Source organism: Phyllostomus discolor, chromosome 1 (assembly GCF_004126475.2).
Source record: "Phyllostomus discolor isolate MPI-MPIP mPhyDis1 chromosome 1, mPhyDis1.pri.v3, whole genome shotgun sequence".
Classification (NCBI taxonomy): Eukaryota; Metazoa; Chordata; class Mammalia; order Chiroptera; family Phyllostomidae; genus Phyllostomus; species Phyllostomus discolor.
In genome coordinates this window covers 44,386,788-44,399,542 of record NC_040903.2, presented here as the reverse complement: position 1 = coordinate 44,399,542, position 12,755 = coordinate 44,386,788, and the positions used below count along the sequence as shown (strand labels likewise).

The 12,755-nt window shown below is 38.2% G+C and overlaps 1 protein-coding gene across 10 annotated transcripts in view; it reads right to left on the bottom strand.

Annotated features, from left to right (window-relative positions):
• SLC4A4 (solute carrier family 4 member 4) overlaps positions 1 to 12,755 on the bottom strand; it is a 399,538-nt gene that overhangs the window by 39,612 nt on the left and 347,171 nt on the right. For all 10 annotated transcript variants that reach the window (XM_036021813.1, XM_036021819.1, XM_028505445.2 and 7 more), the window contains one exon: positions 1,255 to 1,368. In XM_036021813.1, coding sequence (XP_035877706.1) covers positions 1,255 to 1,368 — 114 coding nt within the window. The remainder of the gene's footprint in view (positions 1 to 1,254; positions 1,369 to 12,755) is intronic.

The window sequence follows — 12,755 nt, the reverse complement described above, 5'->3', positions numbered from 1 at the left end:
CAGGTTGTGAGTTTGTAAGGAAAGGAACTCAGTCTCCCTAATCAGTGCATTACAAATATCCAGTATAGCGCTGGACTCAAAGCAAACATCCAGGAAATAATGGCTTAAATGAACTAATGATTAAATGCAGGAGAACTTATCTTTGCTAATGAACATGTGATGGCAGAAATAATGCAAATATATCCTGTTTGCTCTAGATACCCCTTCCTCACTGAGTAGTAATTAAGCTGAAACTATAGTCAATTTAGTTTGTCTTAGGAAGTATGTGGTCTCCATGATGGAAAGAGAGGTTAGGAATATTCTAGAATATAGGTGAAAACTTATAACGAAAAATTAGGTTCAGATTTTTAACAATGACTGAAATGTAAATTTTAGCCAGTAGGCCTGAACATATCTACAGATTTATAACATGAATAAATTGTGTATCTTGTCTGTGATAATTAAAATGTACATTATACATAAATGTGTGTATATATGGCAGGTAGTTTGGTAGCAAAAAGAGATCATTGAATTAGAAATGTAATTGTGGGCATTTTGCTTAACTATTATAACTTAAACACCAACTTCACAAAATCAGTATGATAATAATTACATTACATCCCAGAATTATTCTAAGGATCAAGGTGATAAGTTGTATGAAAACACTTTGGATATTTTAAAATACTCTAAAAGTATAAAGCAGAGTTTGTAATGTATAAGGTATTTTTCTTTTTTTTTATTGTTGTTCAAATACAGTTGTCTCCATTTTCACCCCACCTTGGCCCCATGCCCCACCCATCCCTGTCTCCCACCCTCAAACCCACCCCCTTTGGCTTTGTCCCTGTGTCCTTCATACATGTTCCTTGATGACCTTCCCCCCCAAGCCTGTTATCGCCTCCCCCATTTCCTCTGGTTACTGTCAGTTTGTTCTTCATTTCAATGTCTCTGGTTATATTTTGCTTGTTTGTTTTGTTGATTAGGTTCTACTTAGAGGTGAGATCATATGGTATTTGTCTTTCACCACCTAGCTTATAAGGTATTTTTCTATAAAAAACAATAAAATGTGAACTTTGCATTTGATCCTATTCAGGCACTTAATTTTAATAAAGAAACAGACAAAATGTAAATATATGCACCTAGCAAGAGAACATTATTGAGTTATATGAAGAACTGAATAATTGTACAACACTAAGGAGAGATGCAACAAAAAGAACAGGGGAAAGGAAAGAAAGCCAAAGTGTTCCAGGAATGACCAAGAGACAGAAGCTCACCTACCTTGAACTCGCTTGGCACAATCAGTTTCGGAGTATCCACACCTACCAGGGCATCTATTACACAAAAGATGAGAATGGACAAGATAATGGCAAAATCACTGATCAGTTTTCTTGCCTGGAAAAAAAAAAAAAAAGAAAACAGGGACTATTTAGCACTGCATCTGTATATATGCCTGTGTTTGAACTGAACAAAGAATTCTGTATTTGCTAACAGTAACAGCTTCATCAGTAAATTAAAGGAGTTGTCACACGACACAGAGATTATTTTTTAAATTGTTCTTGTATCACTTTCTCACCTGGCCAGTAATAATCTAACCCCACAGAACAAGTCAGTGTGTGTGCATGCAGGGGAGGGGACTCTAAGGTATCATATCCCTGAAATACTGTATGAACACTTCACCTGCATGCAGCACAAAAGAGACCTGGATAAGGATGCAATCTCAGAGCACATTATAAAAATCTGCACAAAAACACAGAGGAGTTCCAGTCCCCTGAGTGGACTCAAGGCCTCAGAGAAATGTGAAGTGATGGCTCCACTAACTTTTTCAAAGAAAATGTTTTTCAGTCTATATTAGTCCTTAGTCTCCGTGAGACCTTTCCCACAGAGTTGGTGCAGAAGGCCATTTCTAAGTCAACCAAAGAGCCTAGGACGGTTTAGGTGCATTGTCATTCCTCCTCCATGACCATTACTAGAGCAAAGACACCTGAGTTACCCTCCAAGGTCTGCGCACATGGTAGTGCATAAACTGATCATTCAACACAAACTTGTTCAGTACCTAATGCTTTGCTCGGCACAAGGAATATCACAGTGAACAAAACAGACACAGTCCATGTCCCCATGAAGCCCACAGTCAAGTCATACACAAGGAAGCCTGCTCCTAAACATTGTAAAATCAAGGCTGACGGAGCAGTTATCGAGTTATCTCAGGGTGTGCTCTCAGTTTCCTGGTGATGCCAGATGAAGAAAGACTGGTCATGGGCTGAGTGGCTGCACTGTTCTCAGGAGAGAGGGTCTTTTAAAAGAGTAGAAGGACTACTGCAGTCAGGTGTTCAATAGAAACCGAAGTGAAGAACGAAATTCCTTGACAATGTGGTACGCCAAAGGCTGTGGTAGTGCTCAATTCTTGACCATTACCAGGTGTCAGGAACCTTAGCACTAACTAGCAGCAGGATCACAGATGGCGCTTTCGGCCGGAAGTTCCGTTCCCTCTTGGAGAGCTGGATTCTGCTAAATTTAGTTTTCTTGAGAAGTACACAGAGAGGAACAGAAAGCCAGCTATGGGAGATGGGCAAGTTAACACCACACACAATAATGTCAAGCATAAATAGATGACATGGATCAATTTGGGGATAAAATATGGTACGGCAGTGAGAAGCAGTTTCTATAGTCAAATTACCTGGGCTGGAAGTCCAACACCATTATTTCCTACCTGTCAATGCTTACCCTTTCTTGGCATCAGTCATTCCACCTGCAAAATGTAGCCAAAATAACCCCTAACTAATTCATTGGTTTGTTCTAAGAACTAAATTGGATAACAAGGAAAGTATTTAACATAATGTCTGAAATATAATAACCTCTCATAATACACATTAACTATTGATTTTTCAAGTTCCACAGGCTTCTTTGGCTGAAAAAAAAAATGGGAATAACTAAATAATCCACTGTCAGGAGGTCTTTGAAAGGAATCTTCAAATACAAGAAACAAGAAATAAAAACCCAGTAACAGCATGGAACTGCCACTCAGACCTAATTTGGGATGGAAGTATCTGGAGTCCCTATGGAAAAAGGATGTTTGCTAGGGACACAATACTGGAAAAAACCCTCCCTCCCTCTCTCCCTTCCTACCTCCTTTCCTTCCTCCTTCCCTCCTTCGTTTCTATCAATCAACTTTATATGTTAGCACAGTTTTAGATTTACAGAATTGAGAAGACAGTTGAGAGAGTTCCATATACCTTCCCTATCACAATTTCCTCTATTATCCACATCATGCATTACTGTGATATATTTAGAAACACTCATTTCTTCAGTTTTGTGCAAGTAAGTGTTGACACAGGCAGTTCAGGGTGATCTGGCAAAAGAGAGTCATGTGAAGCAGTTTCAGGGATATATTAAGATGTTAACAACCTCTCTGGTCCAATAGGTTATAAATCCCTGGAATCACAGAAGTCATTTTTGCAAAGGCAAAAAAAAAAAAAAGTTCTCTTTTCTTGATCACCCTCCCAATCCTTACCCAGTAAATCCAACTTCTTGACAACTCAGTTATACTGGAAGTTGTTCAAAAAGTTGATTTTAAAAAGACAGTGTTCCTCTTTATTTTAGGAGGCATTCTTAATCTTCCATAAACAGAACACTGAAGCCCTAAACCTACTTTCTCAGCAGTTCTTTTCATCCTAATTAATAGCAGCTTATTTTTCCTACTGCTTTGGCCAAAAATCTTGGATAATGTATGTGACTCTTCTCTCTCTCTCACCTAAGAGGACAGCAAATCATCTTCAAAACAAAGGCAGGACCCTGTTCCCTCTTGCCACCTCCACTGCTACCACCACCTTTGTCTAAGCCACCATTTTATTTCATTTGGCTTCCTGACTCATCTTCCTGCTTCTCCATTTGCAGGAAGTGCACTGTCAAGGTATCACCCAACATAATCATATTAAAATTTAGGTCAGATAATGGGGCAGGCAAGAATAACGCCCCCTAAAGATGCCCGAGCCCTAATTCCTGGAGCCTAAGAATATGTATGTTACATGACTAGGGAGAATTAAGGTTGCAGATAGAATTAAAGTTGTTCATTGGCTGACCTTGAGATCAGAGAAATGATCTGGTATTATTATGGTGGTTACCAAATGTAACCATAAGGGTGCTTATAAGTGACAGAGAGCACCAAGAGGGTCAGGGTCAGAGTGATATAGTGTGAGAGAAGTGATGGGTCATTATTGGCTTTGAGGATGGAGAAAATGGGCCATGAGCCAAGAAATGTGGGCCGACTCTAGAAGCCTGAAAAGGCCCGGAAACACATTCTCCACCAGAGCTTTCAGAGAGAACACAGCCCTGCCGACACCCTGATGTTAGCCCAGTTACACCCATTTCGGAGAGCCATATCTCAAGACAGTGAATTTGTGTTGCTTTAAGCCATTATGTTTTGAGTACTTTGATATACCAGCCATGGAAAACTAATAACTAATATAACTAAATAGTTTATCTCTGTTAGCATAGTTTTTAGTTTCCCAAATGTACATATCAATATATAAACCTGAAAGAGCCCCTCGTCAATGGTATCAAGTGTGGCACTACTGAATTTAAGTATATAAGGAGCTAAAGAGACAAGTGCTGATAAATTTTAAGATTACGTTTCTTATAATTTATGGGGGGGAATCTACTCAGTTTTGCTTATAATAATATTGCTTAACTTCATTAAAAAGCACAGCCAGGATGAGGTGTTCTGTATAACATACTGACTTCTATTTCCCCTTCCTTCCCCTTAAATTGTACAATTCAGTTCAGTTACAGCAGAATTCACTCCTGGAGAGTGTTTATTGTAAGACCTGAATTTCTAAGATAGTGGATCCAGTTTAAACTTCATAGTCAAGGAAATTGATTTTTCCCAGGTCACTTTTGCATTCAACTCCAAATCCTCTAATTAGAGAAGGCAGGCAGGGGTGCTATTTCAGCAGACTATTCAGGTCCTATCCTATACTAAAAAGGAAGTTTGATTTGGACGAGGCAAAACTGAGAGCAGAACTAGAAAGTGTCCTAAAACTGTCAAGCGTTGAGTACATATAGCTTCTTGGGTACACCCGAGGACCTGTGTATAGGAGCTTTGAGTCTGACTTTGAGAAAATAAGAATTGCTTTTTCTGAGCCCTTCTCACATTTCCCAACACATTCAGAAAAGAAACATACATGAATTTCCTTTCGTTTTTTTTGGTTTATTTTACCTTCCATTTTCATCAAACTTGATCTTTTTCAAACACTCCAAAACAGCACCCTTTTATGTGACACTCTACATATGAGGAAATAAAATTAGAAATGTATAGGTCCTAATTCACTACTAGATATTTCTGGTAATGATTAGAAGTGCCAAAGTCTTCATGAGAAAACCTGTTTGCACAAGATTTCATACCCAATCCTTTGAATTCAGAGGCCTCAAACCTGGCTTGAACAAACAATCTAAATTACAGGTGACTGCCCAATCAAATGCTACGCATCTCCAGGATCAAGCCTCAATATTCTAGGAATATAAACTACTACATTCTAATGAAACACAAATTAAGATAACTCATCCCAGACATGAAAGAGCTAAAGGAGTTTGTCATTACAAAACCAGTGTTACAAGAAATGTTAAAGAGACTTCTTTAATAATAATAACATGGCAATAACTACATGCCTATCAATAATTACTTTAAGTGTAAATGTATTAAATACTCCAATCAAAAGACATAGGGAGACTGAATGGAGAAGAAAACAATACTTTTATATATGTTGCCTAGAAGAGACTCAGTTCAGATCAAAAGACACACATGGTCTGGAAGTAAAGGAATGAAAAGAGATACTTCACACAAAAGGAAATGATAAAAATAAAGCTAGGGTAGCAATATTATAACAGGCGAAAGAGACCTTAAATGGCTATAACAAGAGACAAAGAAAAACATGTCATGTACAATAGCCAAGATATGGAAACAACCTAACTGTGAAATACTACTCAGCCATAAAAAGAAATGAAATCTTACTATTTGCAACAATGCAGATGGACCTAGAGGGGTATTATATTAAGTGAATAAGTCAGACAGAGAAAGACAAATCCCATATGGTTCCACCTATATGTGGAATCTAAAAAACAAAATAAACAACAAAAGCAGAAACAAACTCAGACACAGAGAACAAACTGATGGCTGCCAGAGGGGAGAGGGACTGGGGGCCTGAGTGGAAAAGGTGAAGGGATTATTAAGAAGTCCAAATTGGCCGTTACAAAATGGTCACTGGGATGGAAAGTACAGCACAGGGAACAGAGTCAGTAATATTATAACAACTATGTCTGGTGCCGGTGGGTCCTAGACTTATCAGGGGGACCACTTCATGAGTTGTATATCTGTCTAACCACTATGCTGTATATCTAAAACTTACAGGTTTTAGATGTACATATCTAAATATACAGGTCAACTTCTATAATATTACAGGTCAACTGTAATTGAAAAATAAAAGATAAAGGAAATCTATGAACACACACACACACACACACACACACACACATCTGTTTGCCATAAAAAAAGTTTGGTGCTACAATATATGACAATTCCTACTTCCATGCATAAGTGAGGAAAAGAAAAGTATGTTTCAACTAAGATTCTTTTATATCAGACTGGTTTTGAGCTCTTTTACTTTTGTTTACTGTCCTTTAATTATAAAAACAAAAAGAAAAAATATTTCTGCCCTCTGCAGAATTAATTACAAAATATCTCAAATAACCAAATAAGAAGCAGTTGCTTCTTAAATATTTAAACTTAAATATTTAAACTACCAAAGCCAAGAAGAAATTAAGTGGATTGGAAGATAAATTCAAATAACAGAAAGATGCTCTCTTGTTCTTGGGCAAAAACAACCTAATAAATCTATTATAAACATATTCTTCATGAAGGATGATACTGTATTAATCATTAAGGGAGTCATAATCATAAAGACACCACAGTGAGAAACTAGTTAATTTACAGGGGAAAAAAATGAACTTGGCTCCTCTGAAGCTGCAGAGGACATCGGGTTTCTGCTCTGCGAGGAGGACCGCAGCTGCTGCTGCACTAACGGGGGGAGGGGCTATGGCCTGCGGGGCGGTTCTCAACGGATGGAGCTGTTATGAAGACACAGCGCAGCAGCAGGCACCCTGTGGGTCCTTGATAAATATTAATTCACGATGTCAATTCCTCTCATGATCGTGGGGCTTGAAAAATGTTACAGATAACTGTGCACAAAAGTGTTTATTCTAGGTGAAAAAAAAAAAAGGTATGCCAGACAAATATGTTTCTATTGGCAATCATGAAAAGGCACACCATACCATGAAAATTTTGAAATTTGACCCCCTAGAAACCAATGCTATAAAACACCGTAAAAGAAATAAATAAGCACTAACACTAGTAAAGGAATCATAATAAACCATACTTTGAACCGATAATACTTATTATAATTAGAATTCAGTAGGAGGAATGTCTGATGTAGACTCTAGGATTTTAACACCTTAAATTCCAAAGTCAGAGAGATTTGGGGCATGAAGAAGGGAATTCAAATGGACAATTTATGTGGGTGAGGTTTAGACCTTGCCAGTGGAAATCCACCAGAAAAAAAGTTCAACCAAACATGGAACAGAGGGGGTAGGCCTAACGGAGGGGTTCTGCGGGGATGCTGGGGCGACGGCGGCAGTCACAGTCCTCTTCCTCTGTCCTGCCTTAAAACCCAGCAGATGAGCGCGTGCCAGAAGCGTATGATCAAATCACATGGGAAATACGAGGTCCCTATCTGGTCACTATGTTCTAAATTGAAACAGAAAACCTGGAGTTGACCCAGAAAAGCATAACCAGAGGAACGCAAGTCTGAAAACACACCACATAAAACATGATGGTGGGCCCCAGAAGTTGTGGGAAGGAACTGCCTTCAAAGACGTGATATCTGCCACAGGAAAGGAAGGCTAAATTTGTTCTGTGTAACTTCAGAGGGCAGGAGCAGAACCCAAGGAGAGAGGCTGTAGAAAAACAGACTTGTGTGTCTACCAGGAATGTCTTTGGAGACTTGAAGTTCATGTTTCGGAAAGCACTCAAGCAGCCCACAGAGACCACTTGTCAGAAATTAGGAGGCAATATTGGATTAGGTGGTATTCAAACCACTGACACTAAAATCCCATGATTAAGGCCCAACTATCAAAAGTTCTTGACCCTCTAATAGGATCTTCTTGTATCTCTTACAAAAAAAAAATGTTACAATAAAGGGTTCTTGGGCTTTAAAGGTGATTTAATAATTTACATTAAGGTAAAAAAGTAAAAATTAAAAAAGTAACAATTAGTAAGACATACATATAAATTAGACAATCTGGAAATGGAGTAGGAAACCAGTTTGTGTTAACGGATGGATTTCAATGCTGGTGAGTTTTCTATGATGGACAAGTAAGCTGAAAGTGTTTAGGACCAACGACGTACCATGGTCAAATTACTTCTCCTATCCACAGGCTGCCTTTATGCTTTAGCCAGTCAGTGCTCCCAACCTTCCTTTTCTTAGGGCTCAACTTAAGTTTATTGCTTTCTTTTTCAACAAATGTCCATAAGAACTGAAGTAGTGTAATCTTTGTTAAATGTTTACTAGATTATGTTGTATTTATAACTCAATGCCCCTTTGTCATTGTGAAAAAAATAAATATGAAAAACAATTTTGAATTAAAAACAAGTGTTCTTGACTTTAAAAATTACTTTTGTTGGTACAAAGTAACACAAGAATTTGAAAATCTGTTTCTCCTTCACTGACAGCAAAGTTATTTTGGGAATGGGTTTCAATGGCATGATGGGGTCTGATGATTCTGCAATAACCACATGTCACCCAGTATGGGTAACACTAGACATAGAATACATGTCCATTATTTCTTACTTATTTCTTGATACATTATTTGCTTTAGTTTGCCAGTTTTTACCATTCATCAAAAATGTATCTGAGAGAAAAAGGAAACAGAATGGAGATATCACCTGATTTTCATAAGGAGTTGTTTATAAACAAAACATTTATAGCTTTAATAGAATTGTCACATGCTAAAATGTCAAGCAAAACTCATGGTCCCCAAAATATAAGCCAATTGTGGAAATCTAGACTTTTCTGTGTTTTACATGGATAAAAACCAAATGCATCACCTACCTAAGATGCTCACTGTGTTCTTACTGAAATCCTTGAAGCCCTATACATTTATCTCACCCATAAAGCCAGTCCTCAAAGACCACCACCAGCTCACTTAGGTCAAAGAAAGCACCGAAGTGTGATGCCACAGGAGATAATACGCATGAATGGGGTAGAAGGATCAAAATGAGTCATTCTTATCAGAAAACCCCAAAATCTAACTTAACCATCACATATGAAGGTCCTACTAGGTACTAGGCCCATTTATTAATTTATCTTTGTATCCCTACCATCTAGTATTATACCAAGCACAGAGTTACAATATTGAATGAATGTACTAATTATATATACAATAAAGAATACTTAAAAAAAATAAACACATCAAAGAACATTCTGCTCAATTGTATCACCTAAATAAAGCATAGAAGTTTTCATAGCTATTGATGTCACCTGGAATCTAATGATTTTATTTATTTAAATGACATTTACAACCAGGAGGTAAATTTACAAAGAAAGAATCTTACCATTACATCAATTCACATGAGCGTTAGAATCATTACTTATCTTAAAAGGAATAAAAAGAAAATTAAGAGGTTCCTGAAGAAAGGCATCTTCATGCTAATTATATACATCAGTGGGCCACACTGAATTTCACATGTTAAAGTACCAATAATTCTGCCTAATTCAGAGGGCTCTATAGCTTTATAAATTCTACTAATCACAATTCTACTCTGTCTTTAGGCTTCTGCTTTCATTGTGCCACCAGATATGCAGTGGTGGTGTTCCTGTTCCCCAAATATGGTCACTCGTTGATATGGAACTCCAGAAGAACATTTTCTGATTAATGCCCTGAGCCATTTGCCACAGAAGATCACAGATTATGCTGGGATGATCCTACAGGGAGTTTTGATACTGAAAGACTTTGAATAAGGACGTGAGGCCGATGTAACAGACCAGTAACTGCGGGGGACAGCAGACTGATGCACTCTTCTAACAAGAGGGGGGGCACGAAGGACAAAGTCAGTGGAACTACTGGATTTCCACCCATGTCTACTGAGCATTCAGACTCTCTAGAAGTGATGGGTATACAAATTAAACTCCTGACAGCCAAGCTAGCAAAGGTGAACCCTTTCATCTTAAGTGTTCATACTGATGCATTGCAAGTGGCTTCACAGGTAACTGACCCTGGTCTAGGCAAAAGGAATGAGGAACTGAACTAGGGAAACAGAAGTATAAGTATAAAGAAGAGAGACTATAGCAAAAAAATCAAGGGGACTGTGATGAGGTTAATTTAATAAAGAAAAATTTGGAGAGGAGAATGCAATGTATACCATCTTCTGTCACAACAGATCCATTTTCTACACCTTTCCACCACGCTCTCTACATGGGGATGCTGACCTGAGTGGTCTACAGTGAGCTCCCTTGTTCTCTGGAGTCCAGCTGGGTTTTGTCCATGACAGCCTGGACAGGCCATCAGAGGGAAGAGAGATCAGAGTACTGACTGCCTTAGCTGTATCCCAGCGAAGTTGCCTCAGGCTGGCTAAATCTCTCTATTCAAGGTCACAGTACCTCACTAGACAGCTCTCTCCACCCTCCTCTCTTCTCCCAGGTTCCAGCAACCACGCCCTTTCCACATCCTTTGGGCCAAAGATAGTAACAACTCACTGCAGCTTCACTGCTGCTAGGACTGGAAACTACCCTCTCCCCGTGGTTTCCCTAAAGCAAACTTGACCTTTATGAGTAATGCCTTTATTAAACCCCTCAAATTGTCATAATTTGAATGTATGATTTACTCCCTGCTGGGACTCTGACTGATACATCAGATATGATTTTAAGATTTTGGACTTGAGTGGCCGTGAGGTTAGGTGGCATTTCTAGCTGAGACAAGGAATACAGGAAGATGAGTAAGTTTCAATGTGGGAAGGAAACCACAGGTCACCTTTGCTGTATGACAACTGTGGAGCATCCACAGAACGCAGTTGGGAGCAGCTACAAAAGTGAGCCTGATGTAAAGATATAGATACTAATTAATTTTTGGAAGTTTGTGAGTCCTGATCACAACCAAAGCACTAGTTTAATACAGAGAATTTATTTAATTTAGGAGATGGGGTCAGGAAGCTCTCTTAAAAATTATAGAATACTAGAGGCTTAAAGGGTCTTAACTGCCAATGAGCTGAGCTCTTCCTTTGTGCCTATGGTGACTGATGTCCATTGTCGGTTTTCAAAGGGTGCGTGTCAGGCAATGGCAGTGCTGGCACTAGAATCTATGGCTTCTGAGCTCCCACATCTGTGCTCTCTCCATAAAATGCAGCATTTATCTCTACTTGACTGGCTTCCATTAGTCAACAAATACTGAGCCTGCATCCAAGATTTTGCTAATTGATATGAGAGGAATAAAATACAAGTATAACAATATTCCAGCAGTTTACAGTCTTAATTGTCCAACAACTCATGCAAACGTTTTGAAATGAGACTACAAAAGAGAAATGACTGTGCAAGCCAAAGGAGACTAGGGTGTTTTGTAGGACAAGGGCACTGTCAACTAGTACTGACATTGTGAGATTCTGAAGGTTTCATATCGATGTGAGTGAGGAAGTAGTCACAGGCTTAACTATTGTCACAACAATCAAGGACTATCTAATTTACCTGTTTTAGCATATAAATTTTAATTGTAGAATATGATACCTAAGAGTAAGAATCTATAAATCTATCTGCTCCTACCTATAGAGATCATCCTTCTAAGTGACAGCTTAAGTAAAAACATATTTTGGCAAATGAGCAAGAAAAAATGTCCTTATTCTTCATGTATGCATGTGTGAATTGATGTATGCATTATTACTATTTAGCCATACATGTGAAGTAAGGGAGAGGAAAGTCTAACAGCTCACACCCTTAAACATTGCTCCTTAGAAGTCACCTAGGTTTTCTCCTCCCTGTTTATTGTATTATTCAGTATACACAGTTATCAACTTTGCTGAAAACCTTCTTAACAGGAATTGTAACTACAATGCTATCATTATTCTATTTTTGCATACTCATGAATTTCTCAAGAGCATTTATCAATCTCTGAGAAATTACATGCTTGGACTCACATAAAGGTAAAATTTCTTTAAGTCTAAAGAGGTATTTTCAATTTGGGAATCATTGCTGGAAGAAAAAGGTGAGGTCTACACAGGCAGTTAAATGATCTCTATACACTATTCATCTTAAGGTTAAAGGGCACATGGACAAAGCCAAATAATAATAATAAAAAATTAGTTTATATTGTTAGTTATTTTGACTTGCAAGTACTTCACAAATTTTTCACTTTTCTACCTGTGTCTAAATAAAACATCAGACTTTGGAAAGCAGGTGATGATTCCCAAGATGTCCAATGAATTAATAATTAAGAATGAAAAGACCTCAATAGAGAGAAGAAATCAGCCTAGAAGACCTTTCCTCAGGAATCTGTTCCACAGGAAATTTATACCATTGAGTAGATGGATTGAGTGAGCATATTCCCAGTATGTGAATGTGTTACAAGCTCAAACGTCTTCGGGGAGAAGCAGTTAATCTGAATGTGTAAAGCAGCCACGTCTTAGACAATACAGAATTGTGAGGATAATCACTACCTGGGAAGTGCAAATTCCCCAAGGCCTCACATGT